This window comes from Mustelus asterias, chromosome 16 (assembly GCF_964213995.1).
Source record: "Mustelus asterias chromosome 16, sMusAst1.hap1.1, whole genome shotgun sequence".
Lineage (NCBI taxonomy): Eukaryota > Metazoa > Chordata > Chondrichthyes > Carcharhiniformes > Triakidae > Mustelus > Mustelus asterias.
Genome location: NC_135816.1, coordinates 27,952,067 through 27,978,669, shown reverse-complemented (window position 1 = coordinate 27,978,669; position 26,603 = coordinate 27,952,067). Strand labels below are relative to the sequence as shown.

The window sequence follows — 26,603 nt, the reverse complement described above, 5'->3', positions numbered from 1 at the left end:
CGGAACACTGTGTAGACGGTCTGCCTGTTCCAGGATAGATTCTTAATTGTTTCCTGAGGGCTCGCAATTAGATCTTCTGACATCAGGCCAGACAACTGCCTTATACTGGCTCATTGTCACCTACAGGAAGATTTGCGGAGTAAAAGAAGTTAAATATGAAACTGCTGACCCCAGAAAACATTGACCAAGTTAAAAGGGATTGGAGAACCATGAAATCCTTCTTTGAGTCTCTGACACACAGATAGGAAGTGGTCAAGGTGAACAACAAGAGTTTATTTTTTTCTTAAATGTGTTCGGAAGACGAGAGAGGGAAATAGGGAGAGGTCCTGAATCTAGAAAAGTATGTACAATCTTCTTTGATGGGAATCAATGTCTCAACACCACGCGTGCTGTCCTTGAGATGGCTGCAGTGAGAATGAAAGCATCGCCCGCCTCCTTCTGGAATGTGCCTTTTCAAAGCATGTCTGGAAAGGGATGCAGTAATTTTTGTCTATGTTCGTCCCAAGTAGCTCTATAATGCAGGATTCTTTGTTCAATTAGCTGTTCCCAAGGACACATACTGAGACAAACATTAACTGCTACTGGAGGATCATCAACTTGGTGAAGGACACTCTTTGGTTTGCCTGAAACTTACTGGTTCTCCAGTGCAGAAAGCTGTGCGCAGTCGAGTATCGCAGAATGGCACATTCCAGGTCCAGGAGTATTGTACTGAAGGATGCACTGAAGCTGGGGACTACTTCTGAGATGGCTCACTAAGGCCCAGCACCTCTCAGACTAATTGGAAGCGGTTAAATGCAGCCTTTCCAGACACATCAACATCCCAATAATGGATATTAATTGAAAAATGTTATTCCCTTCTATCCGAACTGAAGATATAAATGAGTAGATATTCGGGTTACTGCAAAAGTGTGTTTATCACTGAGTGAGGACAGACTCCTCTGTGATCTTTGCCTGCAGTTTACTTGCCAAGAATCACTGTTACGATGTGAAGAGCATCCTGTTGGATGATCATATTCAGCTCCCATGAAACTATCCACTGGCTATTAACTTGGCCATGAGCTAGGGCTATTAGAGGAGACAGGTTCTGTATTGCAAGAGAAACACTGAACAGTGGGCTTTCCCCAAACTGGTGATTGAATGAAATTATGGACATCAACAGTTATACAACACTCATCATATTGACTTGATGTCAAGAGCAACTGAGATATAATCATAGGGGCAGCATGGTGGCACAGTGGTTAGCACCGCTGCCTCACAGCTCCAGGGGCATGGGTTCAATTCCAGCCTTGGGTAACTGTGTGGAGTTTGCACATTCTCCCCATGTCCGTATGCGTTTCCTCCGGGTGCTCCAGTTTCCTCCCACAGTCCAAAGATGTGCGGGTTTGGAGGATTGACCATGCTAAATTGTCCCTTCATGTACTAAGATGTGTGGGTTAGGGAATTAGCGGGGTAAATACATGGGGTTACGGGGATAGGGCCTGGGTAGGATGCTCTGTCAGATGGTCAGTGCAGACTCGCTGGGCTGAATAGCTTCCATCTGCACTGTAGCGATTCTATGATAATGCATTATGATCACGCACAACATGCTAACCTCAGTGCATGCGTGAATGTCCAGGAAGCTGGAGATAAGTGGTGGCAGACAAAAAGAGTTGAAAATTAGCAGCAAAAGACAGAAAGATCCAAAATGTTTTTGTGACAAGGTTGTAATTCAAGCACTTTTTGTGATTTGTAATGAATACTTCAAACCACTTCAAATGGATGGAATTATTAGACTTAGTTGGTCGAAACATTAACTTTTCCTTTTGTTATGGAGACATAGCGTATTAATTTATAACGTCATCAGCTGGACATGTTTTGAAATTTTTGGAAAGAACACTTTTGATAAGCAGAGGACACTGGCCTATAGCAGCTACAGTGTTTCATTTATGAAGAACACAAGCTGCTTTATGGAGACAGAATATTATTACAGGGCGGTGGGTGGGGGGAGAGGCGGTGGCAGATGGATCAACCCCTCCTCCCTCTCCATTATGGAGACGACTCATTGAATGCCAGCCCAGTCCTTGGCCTTAGTGGGCTGAGGACTGGCTAAACTGGCCACCAGTGGGACTTCCACTCCTCACTGTGGAGGAAGTCCCGCCCTCAGGAGCTGCTGGACAATCAGGTTAGCCAACAGCTCCAGCAACCCCAACCGCACCAAGTGTGCATCAGTAGGCACTGCGTGGAGTGCAAGCAAACCCAGGAAGAAGGCCCATGGACTCCAGAGCCAGGTAAGTCTGGGGTCCTGGCTTGGAGAGTGTTTGCGCAGTTTAGGAAGGGGTGAGGTGGGGTGGTGTGTTTTACACAGCAGGGCTGTACTATCTTAGAGAGGCTGCCCCATCCCCCCCAATCCCGCCACCCCGCCCCCTTCCCCCCGCAAAGTGCATAGCACACCCCTGAGATGGCTTGCCCACTCATACGAACATACAAAATATGATTAGAGGTATGCCATTTGACCCCCTCAAGCCTTCTCCGCCAGTCAATAAGATCTGTGTTCGAATTCCACATTCCCATTTACCCCCAATAGCCTATGATTCCCTTGCTTAACAAGAACCTACCTAACTCCACCAAAACAATATTCAATGACACCCCCCCCGACCACTCCACCACCCCCCCCCCCCCCCCCCCCCCCCCGCCCCCCACCCCCATCTGCACCACATTCTTGGACAGAGTTCCAAAGCTGCACAACCTTCTGAGAAAAAAAATCTCCTCATCTCTATTCTAAAAGGGCGACCCCTAATTTTAAACCTGTGCCCTTGTTTCTGGACTCACCTACAAGAGAAAATATCCTTTCTAAGTTCACCTTACCAACACCATTCAGTCCTTATATACTTCAAACAAGTCACCCCTCACCATCCATCCTTATTTTTATGTTGAATTCCTGTCTTAATAAAGGATAGCATTCGCCTTCTTAATTGCTTGCTGTACCTGCACACCAACATTTTGTGACTCATGGACTAGAATGCCTAAATCCATTGGCACCTTGGAATTCTGCAGCTGCTCTCCATTTAAGCAATACTCTGCTTTTTTATTCTTTACAACAAAGTGAACAACTTCTCATTTTCCCCCATTATACAGTATCTTTCACTCACTCAACCTATATATACACCCATCAGCAACCTCCTTATGTTCTCTTCACAGCATACTTTCTGACCTGTCTGCAAATTATGCTCCCATGCCTTCTCTCCCCTCATCTAAGTCATTGATACAAATTGTAGAAAGCTGAGGCCCAGTACCTAGCCCCGTAAGATGCTACTTGTCACATCCTGCCAATCAGAAAAAGACCATTTATGCATACTCTCTGTTTTCTGCCTGCTAGCCAATCCTCAAGTCACACTAATATGTTAACCCTACACCATGAACTTCTTTGTTCTGCAATAACTTTTGATGTGGCACCTTATGAAATGTCTTTGGAAATCCAAGTATACTTATTCAGAGTGCATGTTACTCCATCGAAGAACTCAAAGTATCATATCCCTTTCACCAAACCATGCTGACTCGTCCCAAGACTTTGAGATTCTCTAAGTGCCTAGGTGCAACCTCCTTAATGATCAATTCTAGCATCTTCCGCCTGACAGATGTCTAGCGAACTGGCCTATAGTTTCCTGCTTTCTATCTCCCTCCCTGCATGAATAGAGGAAGGATTATATTTGCTACTTTCCAGTCTGATGGAACTATTCCAGATTTGAGCCAAAACATCGCCACATCTTATAAAAACTAAGGATGAAGTCCATCAGGACCCAGGGATTTGGCTGAGCAAGTTGGGCTGAAGGGCCTGTTTCCATGCTGTAAACTTCTATGACTCTATAACTCCATCAGGTTGCTCAGCACTGCTTCCCTAGTGATTGTAATTTCACCAAGTTCCTCTCTCCCTTCCATTTCCTGATTTACAGCTAATCCTGGAATGTTTCTGCATCTTCTATAGTGAAGACAGAAGTAAAATATTTGTTCATTTAATTTGTCATTTTCATATTGTCTATTATTAACTCCCCATTCTCACTCTCTCGAGAATCAACACCCACTTCACTTACATTCCTCCTTTTGAAATACCTTCAGAAGCTATCTGTTTTTATATTCCGAACCATCTTCTTCTCATACTCACTTCTCCTCTCATACAGCCATCTTCCATCTTTCTTTCATACTCACTTCTTTCTCCTGATTAATCTTTTAGTCATTCTCTGCCATGCTTTATTTTCTGACCTGCGACTCATCTTTGGCAGTTATATTCTTTTTCCTTAAGTTTGATACTTTCCTTAACTTCTTTAGTTAACTCTGGATGATGGATCTGCCCCTTAGAATTTTTATTTCTAGCAGGAATATTTGTATTCGGAGTATTCTGAAATATTTCCTTACAAGTCTGCCAATGATTATGTATTGATCTATCCTTTAGCTTTGTATCCATTTCACTTTAGTTAGCTCAGCTTTCATGTCAATATAGTTGTCTTTATTTAAGTTTAAAGGACTGGACCTAGACCCACACTTCTCCCTTTCAAACTGGATACAAAATTCAATCTTTTCTAATTCATTTTTGGGATGTGGGTGTCACTGGCTGGGCCAACATTTATTGCCCATCACTAATTATCCTTCAGAAGGTGGTAATGAGCTGCCTTCTTGAACTGCTGCAGACCCTGATGTGTAGGTACAACCACAGTGTTGTTAGGGAGGGAATTCCCAGATTTTGATCCAGCGACAGTGAAGGAAAGACTATATATTTCCAAGTCTGGTTAGTGACTTGGAGAGGAACTCCAAGACCATGACACTGGATCCTCCCCCCTCCCACCATAAGTTCCTCTCCAGCCTTGAGAAAATGTCCTGAGCCCTGGCACCCAGCAGGCAGCAATAAGTTTTTTTATTTATTTGTGGGACATGGGTGTCGCTAGCTGGCCAGCATTTATTGTCCAATCCTAGTTGCCCTTGAATTAAGTGGCTTGCTGGGCCATTTCAGAGGGCATTTGAAAGTTAACAACATTGCTGTGACCCTGGAGTCACAGGTAGGCCAGACCAGGTAAGGACGGCAGATTTCCTTTCCTAAAGGACATATGTGAACCAGATGGGTTTTTCCGACAATCAACAATGGTTTCATGGTCATCAGTAGATTCTTAATTCCAGATATTTTTTATTGAATTCAAATTCAACAGTGACATCAAGCCTGCTTTACTCTTGCTCTTAACTGCAGAGAACTTTGCCAATCCACCTCACAATACTACCCCCTACTACCACTAAATTCCTGTTCCTCCTCCACCCTGGACAGATTCTTGTACAATGGTGACTTGGTCAGTCTGCTGATCCGCTTTGTAGACCTCGCTTTTGTCCACACAAATTGTGAGCACTTCATGCTTAACTGCCCATGCCAACCATCTTATGGCATGGGCAGCATCAATAAGCTCAAGTGACCATTCGTTATTCATTATAATATGGTAAATGGGGTGCTGAAAACTATGCCATTGCCCCTCATATTACTGGGGTGATCTCGGGGCTAGGTGGAAAGGTGGGAAGGCTCGCATCCATACTATTTTACATTACCACCGCCCCCCCCCCCCCCCCCCCCCCCCCACCAACCAAAATCACCCCAATCGGAGGCATGTCAAATTCAGTGCTTCGAGATTACAGAGCTCTCAGAGACAGTGGCCTATATTGAAACCAGAAAAAAGTAAAGCCACCCAGCTCCTGGGTGTAAAAGGATATTGGATTTGAACTAATAGTCAGAGAGGGACTAATACCAGGATAGAAGGGACAACAGATTTACCCTCTCTGTCGTTCTCTGAAACATCTTGCATCAAAGCTGTTTGTGATTTGAAAAGCCACCAGAAAACCTCATTGCTGCAAACCGAGAGTTAAAGGGGAATTATGAATCAACTCCACTGTCTTCAAGAGTCAAGCAAATTAACCAGCCATGATTGCAGAATGGCTGTTCCAGTGAGAAACCCAAGTACCAGCAGCTGCTGTTGTAAACAAGCATCTGGAAATTCCATGTTTTTTTTACTGCAATTTTTAGTTGGCTGAGTTTTAAGATCTGATATTCTGCAGGTATAATTTCTTAGTTGCATGTTTGGGAGAGGGGGATTATCTGTGCATTGTTCTTACATTAGTGGGTATAGAACAGAATAGAATCATAGAATCCCTACAGTGCAGGAGGAGGCCATCCGGCCCATCGAGCCTGCACCGACAACAATCCCACCCAGGCCCCATCCCCGTAACCTCATGCATTTATCCCGTTAATCCCCCTGACGCTAAGGGGCAATTTAGCATGGCCTGTCCACCTAACCCACACATCTTTGGAGTGTGAGAGCACCCAGAGGAAACTCACGCAGATATGGGGAGAATGTGCAAACTCCACACAGTGACCCAAGGTCGGAATTGAACCAGGGTCCCTGGCGCTGTGAGGAAGCATTGCTAACCACTGTGCCACCGTGCTACCCCCTGGATGTAGTTGGATGTATTCGTGCAACTTAAACGTTTTGTCAATAATTTCTGCATCCTAACCTGAGTGAGTTTTAGCAATAAAACTAACTCTTTCCTTGTTAATGTAAAGAACCTGGCTGACTTATTTATTAAGCTATCATTAAGCTACACACAGGTATGTATACGAATATTGAATTACCATTTTACCTCCTTTTTAAAATTCACACCCTGTTATAACCAACCCAGGAGTGGGACAAAGAGAAAAGTCACTTCACCCCTGTTGACCTGGTCATAACAAACAGAGACTGTAAACTAATGCATCTGTATCAAATCACCAGACATGAACTCAGCATTTCAACACATACGCATTATTGCCTATGGGACAAAGTATTTTACTAACAACTTCAGGTCAAGAAAAGAACAAAGAACAAAGAAAATTACAGCACAGGAACAGGCTCTTCGGCCCTCCAAGCCTGCACCGACCATGCTGCCCGACTGAACTAAAACCCCCTACCCTTCTGGGGATCATAAGAAAAATTGGCAAAATCATGGGAAATTATTGTACCTGACCATCCTCCATGCAAGGATATCTGAACTAACGACTGGTAGAAAGTACCTAATGACTCCTGCAGTTGACAATGATTTAATTACTGGATTTGTTCAACTATTAACAACTGTAAACTGGAATCTTTGGACTGACAAACCTTTGATCATCTGACTCACCAGGAATTGTAAAAATACTATGAGGTGAACGAAATCAAGTTTGGAATCTAAATATAGCAGTCACCTGACTTGGCTTCCCCCTTCTCTCAATGTGAAAGAGCAGAATATGAGCCAAAGTATCAGAAATGCCTGCGTGATGAGAGAAGGCTGTGCCTCCATTACTCACTGCCAATATGAACAGATTCGCAGTTCAGATCAGCACGTGGCTTGGGGCCATGGAACGCTGTCATTGCTGACAATCCTTTCCAGTTCTGTGTTCCGTGTGAGCTGAAATCATTTATTCAAATCCAGTCACTTGAGCTTAGTACAGGGCACAAAAGGTGAGGGCAGGCCACTCCAAACGGGGAATGGATTGACAGCTTCATTGACTGCACCTCACACGGAACCTCACAGATTCCTAACTTCAACAATCAATTAAAAGAGTGCCGCTGCACAATCTGCTAATTAGAACTGTTTCGGTGTTAGAAAGGACAGATCACAGTGCGCATCACCACTTGCTCAACAAGTGAGCTCCCCTTGAAGCTTCCGAACTGAATCAACAACAAGGAAGGTTTTGTGCTCATACATCCAGCTGGGCGGGGAGAGTGGGATGGGTGGTGCGGGGTAAATGAATCAGCACTCGGGGACTGTGGGAGCATAGAATCCCTACAGTGCAAAAAGAGGCCATTCAGCCCATCAAGTCTGCACCCACTCTCCGAAACAGCATCTTATCCAGGCCCACACCACCCTCCCCACCAAACCCCGTAACCCCACACATTTACCATGGCTAATCTACTTAGCCTATACATCTTTGGATACTAAGGGGCAATTTAGCATGGCCAATCCACCTAACCTACACATCTTTGGACACTAAGGGGCAATTTAGCATGGCCAATCCACCTAACCTACGCATCTTTAGACACTAAGGGGCAATTTAGCATGGCCAATCCACCTAACCTACACATCTTTGGACACTAAGGGGCAATTTAGCATGACCAATCCACCTAACCTACACATCTTTGGACACTAAGGGGCAATTTAGCATGGCCAATTCACCTAACCTACACATCTTTGGACACTAAGGGGCAATTTAGCATTGCCAATCCACCTAACCTACACATCTTTGGACACTAAGGGGCAATTTAGCATGGTCATCATAACTCAACCCTTCCAGATCACTTAGCTGGTGTAATAGCTCAGGAAGCCCGACTGCATAGGGACATAGTTTATTACAGAATGCAAAGTAAAATCACTACCGTGGTGTACATAGACACACTAGTTCCTGTTTGGGACTAAAGTTCAGCAGGCCCAGTCCTGGGCCTGCCTTATAAAAGGATCAGGTAATGAGTTCCAGCTGGGCAAGCTGTTGCCTGTTACCAGAGGAATTCATACTCAATGAGCTCCACAGGGAGATCAGTCAGTGATTCCTCATGGACCTTGTGGGGCTATCCACACAACACCACCCCCCACCCGCCCCCCCCCCCCCCCCCCCCCCAAGTTTAGTCTAGGGAAGCTGCAAGGTCGGAAGGTGAATAAATCACCTGGACTGGACTGGATGGACTACACCCCAGAGTTCTGAAGGAGATAGCTGAAGAGATAGTGGAGGCATTGGTGGTGATCTTTCAGGAATCACTGCAGTCAGGGAGAGTCCCAGAGGACTGCCTATTTAAGATGGGAGGGAGGAAAATGACGGGAAATTACAGGCTGGTTAGCCTGACCTCGGTAATTAGACCATAAGATATAGGAGCAGAATTAGGCCATTCAGCCTATCACGTCTGCTCTGCCATTCAATCATGGCTGATATGGTTCTCATCTCCATTCTCCTGCCTTTTCCCTGTAATCCTTGATCCCCTTATTGATCAAGAACCTATTCATCTCTGTCTTAAAGACACTCAATGCCCTGGCCTCCACAGCCTTCTGTAGCAATGAGTTCCACAGATCCACCACCCTCTAGCTGAAGAAATTCCGCCTCATCTCAGTTTTAAAGGAGCGTCCCTTCACTCTGAGATTGTGCCCTCAAGTTCTAGTCTCTCCCATCGGTGGAAACATCCTCTCCATGTCTACTCTATCTAGGCCGCTCAGTATTCTGCAAGTTTCTATTAGATCCCCCCCTCATCCTTCTGAACTCCATCGAGTATAGATTGCTAAAATGTTAGCGTCGATTATTAAGATGAGATTTTGGAGTATTTGGAAGTGCATGGTAAAATAGGGCAAAGTCAGCATGGTTTCATCAACGGGAGGTCATGTCTGACATGTCTGGTAGAATTCATTGAGGAGGTAACAAGCAGGTTACACAAAGGAGTGCCAATGGATGTTATCTACATGGATTTCCAGAAGGTCTTTGACAAGGTGCGTCACAGGAGGCTGCTGAGTAAAATAAGAATTCATTCTACTTACTGTCCTGAGACTGAAATGAAATGTCTACCATGTCAGGTTGACCACATCAAACTCTGGCATCAGCCTCTGCACAAATGGGCAGTGAAATATTTGGGTTCCCTTAGTTTGGATGGCTCAGTTATGTGTTGCCTTTACCAGCTGTGATAACCCCCATGAGGTCCATGGGGAAATCACTGAGTATGAGTTTCCATGGTAACAGGCAGTGGCCTGCCCAGCTGGAACTCATTACCTGACCCTGTCAGGATGCATGCGTGATAGAGTCCTCAATCCTCCTCGTACATCAAGCTTTTCATTCCTGGGATCGTTCTCGTGAACCTCCTCTGGACCCTCTCCAGGGCCAGCACATCCTTTCTTAGAGACAAGGTACTAGCATGGATTGAAGATTGGCTGACCGGCAGAAGGCAGAGAGTGGGGATAAAAGGGTCCTTTCAGGAGGGCAGCCGGTGACTAGTGGAATTCCGCAGAGGTCATTTTTGGGAACACAGCTTTTCACTTTATACATCAATGATCTAGATGAAAGAACTGAGGACATTGTGGCTATGTTTGCAGATGATACAAAGATAGCCGGAGGGACAGGTAGCATTGTGGAGGTGGGTAGGCTGGAGAAGCACGTGGACGGGTTAGGAAAATAGGCAAAGAAGTAGCAGATGGAATACAAGGTGGAAAATGTGAAGTCATGCACTTTGCTAGGAAGAATTGAGGCATAAATTATTTTCTAAATTGGGAGAGAATTCAGAAATCAGAAGCGCAAAAGGACTTGGGAGTCTTGAATTCAGGATTCTCTTAAGGTTAACTTTGCAGGTTACGTTGGCAGTTAGGAAAGCAAAAGCAATGTTAGCATTCATTTCGCGAGGACTAGAATACAAAGGTAGGGATGTACTGCTGAGGCTTTATAAGGCTTTGGTCAGACCACATTTGGAATATTGTGAGCAATTTTGTGCCCCGTATCTAAGGAAGGATGTGTTGGCCCTGAGAGGACCCCCCACCCCCACCTATAGGTCCTAGGCCCTGCCCACAATGGGCCCTGCTTCTTGGCACTGCCCGATGCCCAGTGGGCAGTGCCAAGGTGCCCTCTGGGCATGGGCATGGGCACTGTGCTCCTTGGGCAGTGCCGGGGACACAGGCTGGCACTGCCAGAGTGCCCATGCCCAGTGGGCACTATCCCCCCCCTGGCGTCCGACCCCCGGGAGGGCCCCGATTGCAACCCCCTTCATTTCGGCGGGGTCTCCCACTAGTTCCCTGAACGTGGGGAGCTAGTCTGAACCCCACTGGAATGAAGTACTCCTGGTGGGGTGGGAGATTCAATCAAGACCTGATAATGAATTAATAAACATATTTAAAATACAGTTTTAAAAGATTTAAATTACTTACCTGCCTTCCCGCCGGTTTCCAGCATGGTCTGGACTCTGACTGTTCGCCGGCTCTGGGAGATACGCATGTGTTCCCGGCGCATGAACAAATCCCGGTTCAAGGCCAGTGACACGTGTCTCCCACCCTGACCCGCCAGAAAAGTTGCAGATCGCGATGGGAGAATTGTGGCCCTGATTTCCCAACTCCCCAAAGCCTTTCCACCATTTACATTGATTCCGGAGAATGAGGGGTTTGTCTCCGAAGAGAGATTGGGCAGTTTAAATGTATATTCCCTGGAGTTTAGAAGAATGAGAGGAGGTCTAATTGAGATATATATGAGATGATAAGGGGGATTGACAAAGTAGATGTGGAGAGGATGTTTCCTCTTTTAGGACAAGTTAGGACAAGAGGTTTTAGGATAAGGGGTGGCAGATTTAAAACAGAGATGAGGAGAAATGACTTCTCTGGAAGAGTTGCGGGTCTGTGGAATTCACGTCCCCGGAGCATGGTGGATGCCGGGACATTGAGTAAATTTAATGAGGATGGGGACAAATTTTTAATTCGTAAGGGTTGAAGGTGAACAGGCAGGCAAGTGGAGCTGAGGCTGAGATGAGATCAGCCATGAACGTATTAAATGGTGGAGCAGGCTCGAGGGGATAAATTGTCTCCTCCTGCTCCTAGTTCTTATATTCTTATGTACAAGGCACAGTAGAAGAAGCATATTAAATAAACAGTGCGAGATTGCAGAGCTCTGAGATTCAGAGGGATCTGTGTATCTGAGTGCATGAATCACAAAAGGTTAGTGCGCAGTTGCAACAAGTATTTAGGAAAACCAATAGAACGGTTTTGTTTATTCTGAGGAGAATTGATTACAAAAGTAGGGAAGTAATGCTTTAGTTGTACAGGACCTTAATGAGACCATATCAGGAGTATTGTGTACAGTACTGGTCTCCTTAATTAGGGAAAGATATAAATGCATTAGAAGCAGTTCAGAGAAGATTTACTCGACTAATACCAGGAATGGGCTGATTGTCTTCTGAGGAAAGCTTGGAAAGTTTAGACTTGTACCCATTAGAGTTCAGAAGAATGAGAGATGATTTGATGGAAACCTTTAAGATCCTGAGGCGTCTTGACAGGGTGGCTGTGGAGAGGATGTTTGCCCTTCTGTAAGAACTAGGGGTTGGTGTTCAAACATAAGGGGTCGCTAATTTAAGACAGAGATGAGGAGATTTTTTCTCTCTCAGAGGGTCTTTGGAATTCTCTTCTTCAAAAGGCAGTGGAAGCAGGGTGTTTGAATATTTTTAAGGCAAGAGCTAGATAGATTATTGATTAACAATGGGATGAAAGGTTATCAGGAATGTGGGATAGAGGTTGCAATCAGATCAGCCATGATCTTATTGAATGATGGAGAAGTATCAATGGACCGAGAGGCCTACTTCTGCTCCTAATTCGTGTTATTGTATATGTGTGTATGATGAAAAACTTGCAATTTGTCTGGATGCGTGTAGCTCCAACAACGCTGAAGAAACTTGACATTATCCAGTCAAAGAAACCCACATGATTAGCACTCCAATGACCATATTGAAAATTCACTCCCTTCACCACCAATACACAGTGGCAGCAGTGTGTACCATCTACAAGAGGCACTGCAGAAATGCACCAAGGCTTCTTTGACAGTACCTTCCAATCCCACAGGGGTGATGTTATCGGCTTGTCACGCCAGTCGATCGGCGTGGTGAGCCGGTAAGATCAGACAAGGGGGAAAGATCAAGTTCACGCCCAGTTTCTCACCTGTTGCAGTGTTATCAGCACTGGTTTGCCAGTGAAATCAGCTTGGGTGTGAAGCTGATTTCAAGATTCCTTCAATGCTTTCCCGCCAATGGGGAGCAGACGGGATGGCCTCGCCGGTGGTCGGGGATAGGGCTGGGCAGTGCCCCTTGGGCAGGGCCAGCCACGCACTGCCAGCTTGGCACCCTGGCACTGCCCATCGGCACCCCCTGAGAGAGGGGAGTTCTGTTGGGGGGGGGGGGTAAACTCTGTAGAGGAGGGGTTGATCAGCCAGAATGGTCAAAGTGCCGATTGATTGATTGATTGCCGGGGGGAGGGGGTGGGGGGGGGGGGCACGATTGGCCAGAGTGGCAATTGGCAGCGGGGGCAACGGCCAGGGCAGTTATCGGGGTGGGGGATTTTCGAGGCGGTGGTTCAGGGCAGTGATTCGGGGTGGTGATCAGTTGGGGGAAGGCAATGGTGTCCCGAGAGAGATTAAGCTCTGCCCCACCCCTACTGGTGAGAGTCACATCCTGGCACCTTTTTTTGACGAAGTGCCATGCGATTGCTTTTCCTAACTCACCCAAAATACAAGTCTGAAACTCTCGTTCCCACGCTCATTCAGCACTTTTCATTTTTTTGCTAAGATCGCCCCCGCAATCTCTGCTGCCTAAAAGGGACAAGGGCAGCAGGCACATGGGAATGCCACCAGCTGCAGGGTCCCCACCAAGTCTCACACCATCCTGATTTTGCAATATATTGCCATTCCTGCATTACCATAACCTCCCGACCAGCACTCTGGGTGCACCCACATCATATGGACTACAGTAATTCAAGAAAGCGGCTCACTATCACCTTCTCAAGAACACTTTGGGATGGGCAATAAATGCTGGCCTAATCTTATGGACAATTTTTGTAAATAGTGAGCCTACTATACTGTCAAAGCCACAAACCTGCTCCTCCTGTCACTCTCCAATGTGATAGACACTGTCAAATTTATCAATGGAGAGCAAACTGAGAAAGGTTGGCAATGTCACCTGATCTTGCCTGGAAAAATCTACTTCTGCGGAAGTTGAGAGCAATGGTTACATAGACAACCACTGGCAGTGCCATCTCCACCCAGCTGTGAGGCTGGATATCCTGGTGAAGGAGGCAGCACAGTTCTGTGACTACAAGCAGGAGTAGACCATTCGGCCCTTCGAGCCTGCTCCACCATTCATTTTGATCATGGTTGATCACCGAATTCAAAATCCTGATTTCCCCCCCTTTCCCCATACCCTTGATCCCTTTAGCCCCAAGAGCTACATCTAATTTCTTCTTGAAATCACACAACGTTTTGGCTTCAACTACTTTCTGTGGTAGTGAATTCCACACATTCACCACCCTCTGGGTGAAGAAATTTCTCCTCACCTCAGTTCTAAAAGGTTTACCTCTTATCCTCAAACTATGCCCCCTAGTTCTGGACTCCCCAACCATTGGGAACATTTTTTCTGAATCTACCTTGTCTAATCCTGGTGGAATTTTAGAATTTTCTATGAGATCCCCCTCACTCTTCTAAACTCCAGTGAATATAATCCAAACCGACTTAGTCTCTTCTCATATGACAGACCTGCCATCCCAGGAGACAGCCTGGTAAACCTTTGCTGCACTCCCTTTATAGCAAACAGATCCTTCCTTAGATAAGGACACCAAAACTGCGCACAATACTCCTGGTGTGGCCTCACCAACGCTCTATACAATTGCAGCAAAGCCTTCCTATCCCTATGCTCAAATCCTCTTGCTATGAAGGCCAACATAACATTTGCCTTCTTTTCTGCCTGCTGTACCTGCGCGCTTAGTTTCAGACTATTAATGACAATCTCATTAGTGAACCACAGGGGCCGAAGTTATTGGTGTCCAGGCAGGAGAATGGGAGGCAGGCAGGAGGAGTGCTGTCTGAAGGCAGGTGGGGGGTGAGGACTTCTGTGGAGAGCCTTCCTTCTCCTCTTGTGCGCAGTTTTCCCTCTCTGCAGCTTGGGTTCCATATCACTGATGTGTTGCAGACCAAGAGAGTGTAATTACAACCCAGGTTATTGTACTGCAGCCTTTCAGCGGAAAAGTCACAAATCACTTCTGACCTCTTTGTCAGGATGGAGCAACATTGCCTCCAAAACCAACAAATCCCCAAATTCCTCACTGCCTAAACAAACTTTGCAAGAGCAAAACTAAACCAACAGCACCTCACATAAAAATGTTAGATTGCTGGCCTTAAGCCCTAGATCAGGAGGAGGTGTGGGTGGGAGGGTTGGGCTCCTTGTCCGTTTGTGATTAGGAGAAGGCAGAAAACTGGAATTAAGGTCATAATCACAGAATCCTTACAGTGCAGAAGGAGGCCATTCGGCCCATTGAGCCCACACGGAATCTCTTACGAGCATCTTACCTTCTCCCCTCCCCCACTCTATCTCTGTAACTCCACACATTTACCGCAGCTAATGCATCTAAGCTACACATACTGGGACAGGGCAATTGAGCATGGCCAATCCACCTAACCTGTACATCCTTGGACTGTGGAAGGAAAACGGAGCACCCGGAGGAAACCCAAGCAGGCACGGGGAGAATGTGCAAACTCCACACAGAGAGTCACCCAACTCCACACATACAGTCATCCAAGCCAAAATTGAAGCCGGGTCCCTGTTGCCATGAGGCAGCAGCGCTAACCACTGTGTCACCTTGCCGCCCCTGATCAGACCAGCTATGAATGATTTGTTGACTCATGTAGCAGTCTCAAGGGGCTAATTCTCCTATTTCTTATTCACCGCTGACGGTATAAACTAGCAAAATTTAAACTGTATTCTCATGCCCTTAGCCTCAAATTTGAGGCTGTAGAATCTCCAACTAAGTCGAAGTTTTAATTGAAGTTAGGATTGCAAGACATTAATTGTAGCAAATTTTAGACTGGAAATGGAGCAAAGTCAATATAAGAGGGAAACAACATCACAAACAATTTACATGTCTAATGCTCAGGAAACCAAATACACCAAAGTTAAAGTTGAACAGGTTTATTCGGAATCACGAGCTTTCGGAGCGCTGCTCCTTCATCAGGTGAGTGGAGGTTAGTTCACAAACACGGCATATATAGGCAAAGACACAACTGGCAAAATAATTACAAATTGGAATGTGAAGAAAGGTTGGAGTGCAAGTCTTTACAGGTAATCAAGTCTTTACAGGTACAGTAAGAAGTCTCACAACACCATGCGTCCTGACCACTACCTGATGAAGGAGCAGCGCTCCGAAAGCTCGTGATTCCAAATAAACCTGTTGGACTTTAGCCTGGTGTTGTGAGACTTCTTACTGTGCCTACCCCAGTCCAACGCCGACATCTCCACATCATGCTTACAGGTGCAGTGTGTGTGGAGAGAGGGATAATCACAAGTTAAAGAGGTGGGAATTGTCTCAAGCCAGGACAGTTGGTAGGATTTTGCAAACCCAGGCAGTATGGCGGGGGTTACAAGTAGTGTGACATGAACCCAAGATCCCGGTTGAGGCCGTCCTCAGGCATGCGGAACTTGGATTTCATTTGTGAGACTTCTTATTGTGCCCACCCCAGTCCAACGCCGGCATCTCCACCTCATGGCCAAAGTTAAACATTAAGATAATTGCAGTTGCCAGGTCATGTTTGGATTCAAATGCATCTGTTCCTTTTATTTTGTGATGTGGAGATGCCGGCGTTGGACTGGGCTGGGCACAGTAAGTCTCACAACACCAGGTTAAAGTCCAACAGGTTTATTTGGAATCATGAGCTTTCGGAGCGCTGCTCCTCCATTAGATGAGTGGAGAATTGGGTTCACAAACATGGCACATACAGACAGAGATGCAATTGCAAGATAATCCCAGCCTCAACTGGGAACTTGAGTGTATGTCACACTACATGTAACCCCCACCATTTTGCCTGGCCTTGCAAAATCCTATTAACTGTCCTGGCTTGAGATAATTCAAACCTTTTAACCTGTGATTATCCCTCTTGCCACTCAGATTGTCTGTACCTGTAAAAACTTGATTACCTGTAAAGACTCGCATTCTAATCATTATCTTGCAATTGGGTCTCTGTCTATATATGCCCTGTTTGTGAATCCAACTCTCCACTCACCTGAGGAAGGAGCAGCGCTCTGAAAGCTCGGGATTCAAAATAAACCTGTTGGACTTAAACCTGATCTTTTATTTTAAAAAGGGTATCTCAATGTATCGGAATCTATTCTCAGATATGTCAGCGCAATGACTGTGTTCCTTCAGCCACTTACCTCGCTGACGATAGTGGAGATGTACTGATCCTTACTGTACTCCCAGCCATCCAAACAGGGCTCCTGTTCTAGCCCAGACATATTGAAGGAATCTGGGTCTGGAAAAGTCTGTGAAAGATTCACGATCACATCCAGCCGGTACCGTCTACATTTGCTGTGCTGGAGTTTGCCTTTTTCCAGTTGTAGGGGGATAGTCCTATTGATCCACGCTTCACTCAGATTGAGATTCCCGGGAATTAAACAGCGATGCTCTGGGATACCCGCAAGGAAAACCATGGAAAGTCCACAGAAACCATTGGGAAAGATGCTGAGGCTCAGGAGGAAGAAGATAGTTTTCTGGTAGGGTCCCCAATCTCCGAGGAAAGCGGTGACTTCATCGTAATCCCGCATTCTGGTGACAGCGAGGGGAAGAGACTGGCAGCGATTAACTTCCGTGAAAACTGTAGCAATCTGTGTTGGAGGGAGGGCGGGACGGAATAAACAGCGTTGAGTCCTTTCAAACTCTTGTTTCCATCTCAGTCATTCCACCTATAAATACTAATCCAATCCTCTCACGCGGCTCTGAGAGCTCCTCCCAAAAGTTACTGCACTCTAAAAGAGGCTTTTTATTATTTCAGTTAACAGCCGGCACTGAACTTGTTACACAATAAGGGGAAACACTTTTTAAAACGACACGACAGATGTTATCACAAAGATTGTTATTGCCGTTTACCCTCTGAGATGGAATTAAAACTACATTTTTTAAAAAAACAATCTATTGGAGCTGGTTGAATATGGAGACAGTCATTCCGAGGTGCAGGAGCTCATTTTCCCCTGGGATTGGGATTATCCTGGTTAGTTACCCCTCCCACCCACATCTGAGTCCCCCTCGCGTCCCATTCATTGACATTTGAAACTCACCTTCTCCTTTCCAACGGTCCCTCCACACTCACCTGCTTTACGGCAGCTGTTGCCATAAAAGGAGAGAATGAGTGTGTGTGTGTTCCTTATTCAGTTCAGTGCTGGAGCTCCCTGGCTGCTGCAGCCTCAGCCTCAGGCAGCCGGAGTCAGGTTGCTGGGGTGAGACAGTGCAGTGGGGGAAGTCTTTAGATTTCAAACGGAGTAGCATGCCCACCACCCACCTGCTGATTGCCAGTCCGAGGAAGTTCAACCAGTCTCACGCCGTGCCAAATTACATTGCTGACAGTGGGATGAATTATTGACTGTGTTTGAGCTGGAGACTCTCCCTCATCGGTTGCTTAATATATCCTGTAATCAAAGCAAAATACTGCGGCTGCAGGAATCTGAATCGAATAGTCAAAATGCTGGAAAATCTCAGCAGGTCACACAACATCTGTGGAGAGAGAATAGAGCCAACGTTTCGAGACAGGATCAGCTCGATTCTCTCTCCACAGATGTCAGACCTGCTGAGATTTTTCAGCATTTTCTGTTTTCATTTTTTTATTTCTATTTATTTATTAGTCGCAAGTAAGGCTTACATCAACACTGCAATGAAGTTACTGTGAAATTCCCCTAGTCGCCACAGTCCAACACCTTTTCAGGTCAATTCAGTCTTTCAGACTGTGGGAGGAAACCGGAGCACCTGGAGGAAACCCGCACAGACGTGGGGAGAACGTGCAAACTCCACACAGACAGTGACCCAAGCCGGGAATCGAACCCGGGTCCCTGACACTGTGAAGCAGCAGTGCTAACCAGTGTGCTGCTATGCCGCATTTAATATTTCTGATTGTTTTGCCTGTTGAGGGATTGACATCGTGTTCAGCTTTCCCTTTGGGACAAAGTGGCAGCAAATTGTGAAATGCTGGAAAATCTCAGCTGTGGAGAGAGAATAGAGCCAACATTTGGGTCTGAACAAAGGATCGTCCAGACTTGAAACAAACTTTTTCCAAATGTTGGCCCATTCCCCTCCTCCTAAATAACTTTGATTTTTTTCAATTGGATGTAAACCCACGCACCAGTTTATAAACTGACATCCCAGAGACTGCAGTCAATTAGCAAGAGGAGGGAGTTCACTGTATGACACGCACACACATCATGAGAGAGCAGGAGCTGCTGGTGGTGGAAGAGGAGGAGAAGGAAACTGTTTCTGTCCCATCGCAGCTGATGATCGTGGGGACCCGACCTTTACAGGACCTGTCTTGAAGAGAAAGGCTTCCTGAGGCTGAAGCATGGCTGCAGCCATTGGAGACCATGTCCAGCCTGCGTTGTAGATGATGATCACCATGAGGTGGAGATGCTGGCGCTGGGCTGGGGTGGAGACAGTAAGAGGTCTCACAACACCAGGTTAACGTCCAACATGTTTATTTGGAATCATGAGCTTTCAGACCCTTTGTGAATCACCCGATGAAGGAGCAGCGCTCCGAAAGCTTGTGATTCCTGTTGGACTTTAACCTGGTGTTGTGAGACTTCTTACTGTCGATGATGATGGTGTGGAATTGCTAAACTCCAGGATTATCCTGGGTCTGCTGCATTTAAAGAGTAATCTCCTGGAGACGGTTCTGAGCAAACCAAGAGGAAACATCATTGAGGCACAAATAAGTTTGTTCTTTTTCATTTTAACATTTCTGTTTATTAGTTCTAATGATATTAAAGTTGGAGGGAAAGGGCAGAACATTGGTGGTGGGATGTGATGAAACCTTTAGGAATTCATCCAGCTACACCTGCGGCCTAATCAGGAGGGTAGCAGAGGCGTGGGGGTGGATAAATTGCTGACATGTGTAATGTTTTCTTCAACAGTTTAACAACATGAATTTAGCATGACTGAAAAATAGGTGTCACATACTTCTCCCAGCAATTGCCACGTAACCTATTCCTCAACATGCAGCCCCTGACAACACCAGACACATGTACAGCATGGCAAGGGTATTAAATTGGAACAAACTATCTCTTTTAGCTTTTATAGGCTTGGGGACTGAATTTTAGAGAACTATGAGATAGCAATTTATTGAGCACTGTGATCAGTATCGCTGTCAGAATTCATAGAATCATAGAAACCTTACAGTGCAAAAGGAGGCCATTCGGCCCATTGAGGCTGCACTGACAACAGTTCCACCTAGGCCTTATCCTCGTAACCCAACATATTTACCCCACTAATCCCTCTAACCTACACATCCCGGGACACTAAGAGGCAATTTAACATGGCCAATGCACCTAAAACTCACACTGGACTGTGGGAGGAAATGGGATCACCCGAGCAAACCCACACAGACACGGGGAGAACGTGCAAACTCCACACAGACAGTGGCCCAAGCCAGGAATCGAACCCAGGTCCCTGGAGCTATGAGGCAGCAGTGCTAACCACTGTGTCACCGTGCCGCCCAAGCCATCGCCATCTGGTAGGCAGTGGATCCCAAGAAAAGGAATTTGTGGAATGTCTAAGAGATAGTTTTTTGGAGCAGCTTGTGACAGAGCCTACTAGGGAACAGGCAATTCTGGATGTGGTGATGTGCAATGAGGAAAACTTGATCAGGGAACTTAAGGTGAAGGAACCCTTTGGGAGCAGTGACCACAATATGATAGAATTTACCCTGCAGTTTGAGAGGGAGAAGCTGGAATCAGAAGTAACGGTATTACAATTAAATAAAGGTAACTACAAAGACATGAAGGAGGAGCTGACCAGAGTTGATTGGAAAGGGAAGACAGTGGAAGAGCAATGGCAGGAGTTTTTGAGAGTTAAGAACATAAGAACTAGGAGCAGGAGTAGGCCATATGGCCCCTCGAGCTCCGCCATTCAATAAGATCATGGCTGATCTTTTTGTGGATTTAGCTCCACTTACCCGCCCGTTCACCATAACCCTTAATTCCTTTACTGTTCAAAAATTTATCTATCCTTGCCTTAAAAACATTAAATGAGGTAGCCTCAACTGCTTCACTGGGCAGGGAATTCACAACCCTTTGTGTGAAGAAATTCCTCCTCAACTCAGTCCTAAATCTGCTTCCCCTTATTTTGAGGCTATGCCCCCTAATTCCAGTTTCACCCGCCAGTGGAAACAACTTCCCTGCTTCTATCTTATCTATTCCCTTCATAATCCTGTATGTTTCTATAAGATCTCCCCTCATCCTTCTGAATTCCAATGAGTATAGCCCCAGTCTACTCAGTCTCTCCTCATAAGCCAACCCTCTCAACTCTGAAATCAACCTAGTGAATCTCCTCTGCACCCCCTCCAGTGCCAGTATATCCTTTCTCAAGTAAGGAGACCAAAACTGTATACAGTACTCCAAGTGTGGCCTCACCAGCACCTTATACAACTGCAACATAACCTTGCTGTTTTTAAACTCCCATCCCTCTAGCAATGAAGGACAAAATTCCATTTGCCTTCTTAATTACCTGCAGAAGGGCACCCAGGTCCCTCTGCACAGCAGCATGCTGCAATTTTTTTAACCATTTAAATGATCGTCCATTTTGCTGTTATTCCTACCAAAATGGATGACCTCACATTTACCAACATTGTACTCCATCTGCCAGACCCTCGCCCACTCACTTAGAGTATCTATATCCTTTTGCAGACTTTCAGCGTCCTGTGCACATTTTGTTCTTCCACCCATCTTAGTGTCATCTGCGAATTTTGACACACTATACTTGGTCCCCAACTCCAAATCATCTATGTAAATCGTAAACAATTGCGGTCCCAACACTGATCCCTGAGGCACATCACTAGCCACTGATCGCCAATCAGAAAAACACCCATTTACCCCCACTCTTTGCTTTCTGTTAGTTAACCAATCCTCTATCCATGCTAATACATTACCCATAACACTGCACCTTTATCTTACGTAGCAGTCTTTCGTGCGGTACCTTGTCAAATGCCTTCTGGAAATCCAGATATAGCACATCCACAGGTTCCCCATTGTCCACTGCGCATATAATGTTCTCAAAGAATTCCACCAAATTAGTCAAACATGACCTGCCCTTCATGAACCTATGCTGCGTCTGACCAATGGGACAATTTATATCCAGATGTCTCGCTATTTCTTCCTTGATGATAGATTCAAGCATTTTCCCTACTACAGAAGTTAAGCTAACCAGCCTATAGTTATCTGCTTTTTGTCTACCTCCTTTTTTAAACACTTGCTGTTTTCCAATCTGCGGGAACCACCCCAGAGTCCAGCGAATTTTGGTAAATTACAACTCGTGCATTTGCTATTTCTCCCGCCATCTCTTTTAGTACCCTGGAATGCATTCCATTAGGACCAGGAGATTTGTCTACCTTTAGCCCTATTAACTTGCCCAACACTACCTCTTTCGTGATAATGATAGTTTCTAGGTTCTCACCTGCCATAGCCTTCCTGTCATCAATTTTTGTCATGTTATTTGTGTCTTCCACTGTGAAGAAGGAGGCACAACAGTATTCGGAGGCACAACAGAAATTCCTCTCAAGGAGAAGGAAACATGCTCAGGGGAGGACGAGGCATCCATGGCTGACAAGGCAAGTCAAGGACAGCATAAAAGCAAAAGAAAAAGCATACAAAGTGGCAAGGATTAGTGGGAAACCAGAGGATTGGGAAGCCTTTAAAAGTAAGCAGAGGACAATTAAAAAAAGCAATAAGGGGGGAGAAGATGAAATATGAGTGTAAGCTAGCTAGTAATATAAAAAAAAGGAACAGTTTTTTAACATATAAAAGCTAAGTGAGAGGCAAAAATAAACATTGGACCACTGGAAAATGAGGCTGGAGAAGTAATAATAGGAAACAAAGAAATGGCAGAGGAACTGAATAGTTACTTTGCATCAATCTTCACGGTGGAAGACGCCAGTGGGATGCCAGAGCTCCAGGAGAGTCAGGGGGCACAAGTGAGTGTGGTGGCCATCACTAAGGAGAAGGTTCTGGGGAAACTGAAAGGTCTGAAGGTGGATAAATCACCTGGACCGGATGGACTACACCCCAGGATTCTAAAAAAAATAGCTGAGGAAAACATTGTGGAGGCATTGGTGGTGATCTTTCAGGAATCACTGGAGGCAGGGAGGGTCCCAGAGGACTGGAAAGTAGCTAATGTAACACCGCTGTTTAAGAAGGGAGGGAGGCAGCAGACGGGAAATTATAGATCGATGAGCCTGACTTCAGTCATTGGCAAGATTTAGAATCCATTATTAAAGACGAGATCGCAGAGTACTTGGAAGTGCATGATAAAGTAGGACTGAGCCAGCACGGCTTTGTCAAGGAGAGGTCATGTCTGAAAAATCTGTTAGAGTTCTTTGAGGAGGTAACAAGGAAGTTAGATACAGGAGAACCAGTGGACGTGATTTATTTAGGTTTCCAGAAGGCCTTTGACAAGTTAAGTGCCCATGGTGTTAAAGGTAAGATCCTGGCATGGATAGAGAATTGGCTGACTGGCAGAAGGCAGAGAGTGGGGATAAAGGTTTTTTTCCGGATGGCAGCTGGTGACTAGTGGTGTGCCTCAGGGGTCAGTGCTGGGACCACACCTTTTCACAATATACATTAACGATTTGGAGGAAGGAACTGAAGGTGCTGTTGGTAAGTTTGCAGAAGATACAAAGATATGTAGAGGGACAGGTAGTAATGAGGAAGCAGGGTGGCTGAAGAAGGACTTGGACAGGTTAGGAGAGTGGGCAAAGAAGTGGCGGATGGAATACAATGTGGAAAAGTGTGACGTTTTGCACTTTGGAAGGAGGAATGGAGGCATAGACTATTTTCTAAATGGGAAAATGCTTAGGAAAGCAGAAACACAAAGGGACTTGGGAGTCATTGTTCAAGATTCTCTTAAGGTTAACATGCAGGTTCAGTCGGCAGTTAGGAAGGCAAATGCAATGTTAGCGTTCATGTCGCGAGGGCTAGAATACAAGAGCAGGGATGTACTTCTGAGACTGAATAAGACTCTGGTCTGACCCCATTTGGAGTATTGTGAGCAGTTTTGGGCCCCATATCTAAGGAAGGATATGCTGGCCTTGGAAAGGGTCCAGAGGAGGTTCACAAGAATGATCCCTGGAATGAAGAGCTTGTCGTATGAGGAATGGTTGAGGAGTCTGGGTCTGTACTCGTTGGAGTTTAGAAGGATGAGGAGGGATCTTATTGAAACTTACAGGATACTGCGAGGCCTGGATAGAGTGGAAGTGGAGAGGATGTTTCCACTAGTGGGAAAAACTAGAACCAGAGGGCACAACCTCAGGCTAAAGGGACGATCCTTTAAAACAGCCTTAAGCAGATCCATCTCAAATCCAAAAACCTCCTTTGCACACAAAGTGCCATCATCACGCATACTCCTGCTGCTAAAATAACATGTAAACAAATTTGATGGCTTACATTAGCACACCTCTGCTACACACTGACATTAAGCTGCATTAATGTGCAATCTTAGGTTTTATTGATGGAATGTAAATACATTCCATAAATGTATGTAAATATAACAGGGTTCATGTTCATATTGGCTCCTTATAACATTTCAAGTAAGAGGTTTGTGCTTGTGTGGTAGCGTCCCTATCACTGGAGCAGAAGCTTCGGGTTCAAGGCCAATGCCAAGACATTTAGCGAAAGAAATTGTTGAAATCAACTGTTAAGGAAAGTCAAAAAGCAATCCATCAGAGTCAGCATGCTTTTATGAAGGGTAAGTCATGTTTGACTAATTTGCGAGAATTCGTCGAAGATATTACAAGCGAAATGTATAATGAGGGTCCTGTGGATGGAATGTATCTGGACTTCTAGAAGTCATTTGATAGGGTGCTGTACAACAGATTAATGCACAAGGTAAGATCATACAGGGTTGGGGATAATTTATTATCTTGAATAGAGGATTGGCTAACCAATAAAAAAATAATAAGACATAGGACAATCTATTCCAGAATAGCTCCAACTTGGCATCTGGTTGACGATGTGAAAAATTGTCTACAAGAAGGACAAATCCAAACTGACCAAATACCACCCACCAGTCTCCTCTCGATCATCAGCTAAGTAATGAAGTTGTCTTTGCCAGTGTTTTCAAGCAGCAGTTGCTCAGCAATGTCATTCAGAATCAGACCAAGTTTCGAGGTGTCCAGATCACCAACAACTTGTCCTGGTCCCTCCACATCAAAGCTATAGTTAAGAAAGCCCACCAATGCCTCAACTTTCTCAGGAGGCTAAGGAAATTTGGCATGTCCGCTACGACTCTCACCAATTTTTACAGATGCACCATAGAAAGCATCCTTTCTGGTTGTCTCCTGTTCTGACCAAGACCGGAAGAAACTACCAAGGGTCATAAATGAAGCCCAGTCCATCACACAAACCAACCTCCCATCCATTGACTCCATCTACAGTTCCCGCTGCCTCAGAAAAGCAGCCAGCATAATTAAGGACCCCATGCACCATGGACATACTCTCTTCCACCTTCTTCCGTCTGGAAAAAAATATAAAAGTCTGAGGTCACGTACCAACCGATTCAAGAACAGCTTCTTCCCTGCTGCCATCAGACTTTTGAATGGACCTACTTCGCATTAAGTTGATCTTTCTCTACACCGTAGCTATGACTGTAACACTACATTCTGCACTCTCTCGTTTCCTTCTCTATGAACGGTGTGCTTTGTCTATATAGCGCACAAGAAACAATACTTTTCACTGTATACTAATACATGTGACAATAATAAATCAAACCAAATCTAGAAGCTGGATAGAGATAGGATGGACCTAGGACTAGCGAACAAGATTTGTGGTGAGGCCTGAAGACAACGGGCGGAATTTTGCCTTCCCACCTGCCACAGGGGTCGTAGAGGGTGGAACAGGACCATGCAACACCTGTTGACCTCGGGCAGGATTTTCTGGTCTTAGGGCGAGCACGGCCAGAAAATTCCACCCAACAGCTCTAATTGGAGGAAATTGCCACTCAACCAGTACTGGGTATTGGACAAGCAATCTGAAAATGTAGAGACAGTTGTACTCAGGAAGATAGGAGAGGTGTGAGAAAATAATGTTGATTCAGAGCTAGGACAGAGAGAAGTTAGAAGAAGTTTGGCCTTGGGCAAAGGAAAGGGATGGTTGTGGTAGAGGCAACTAATCAAGTGATCTCAACCTTAGCACAAAGCAGTCCACTGTTAGAGGTGGGGGTGGAGGAGACAAGAGAGAGAGAGCTGCCGTGACCCCTATTCTTGCCTTAGTTTCACGGTGTGTCCCAAAAGAACTTCTCCTATTTAAGTGGTTTCAACAGTAATAAATAAAAAGATTCTTAATCCTGTATAACCCAATGGAGGACTCTATGAAAAATTATTCAGTTTTGCATCTGCAGAGTGGGGAGTGCACCATTTGCTTGTAACCCAAAGATGAAGTCACTATAGTAATGCCTCAGTGCTTTATTTATTTTGAAAATGCAATGAGAAACCTCATTTAAATGTGATAAACCACATGCATTGAAATAAAGAGGATTTCTTCAAACGAGTGTGTAAATGTTAACAAATGTCCTTATGGTAATGAAGACGGGAAATAATTTTAGATTTTGCTTTTGTATAAGGGGCAAAATAATGTATGAGGAATTTATTTTGGCAAACTATTATGGTCACAAGCCCAATGCTTAAAACTGTAAAACCTATACATAGAATGGAAGAATGTGAAGAATCTACTAACATAAAAAGGCCATTAACCCTTGCTTCCTGCTGCATCATCTAGGGCCTGCTTTGGATAACTTGTGAACTATATAACACGATTAAACTCATAAACGGATATAATTGTCCATGTGTTCATTTGATTTGCAAT

The 26,603-nt window shown here is 45.2% G+C and overlaps 1 protein-coding gene across 2 annotated transcripts in view; it reads right to left on the bottom strand.

The window, feature by feature from the left end:
- The window catches only part of LOC144505060 (organic cation/carnitine transporter 2-like), a 70,612-nt gene extending 52,705 nt beyond the window's left edge, over positions 1 to 17,907 (bottom strand). Inside the window, exons 1-2 of one of the 2 annotated variants that reach the window (XM_078230803.1) lie at positions 17,832 to 17,907; positions 16,932 to 17,381 (exon numbers count right to left, since the gene is read on the bottom strand). In XM_078230803.1, the coding sequence (XP_078086929.1) occupies positions 16,932 to 17,321 (390 nt within the window). In that variant the 5' untranslated portion in view covers positions 17,322 to 17,381; positions 17,832 to 17,907. Of the gene's footprint in view, positions 1 to 16,931; positions 17,431 to 17,831 lie in introns of those variants that run through there. The other variant, XM_078230804.1, reaches the window with a different exon arrangement.
- Positions 17,908 to 26,603: the final 8,696 nt, after the last annotated feature.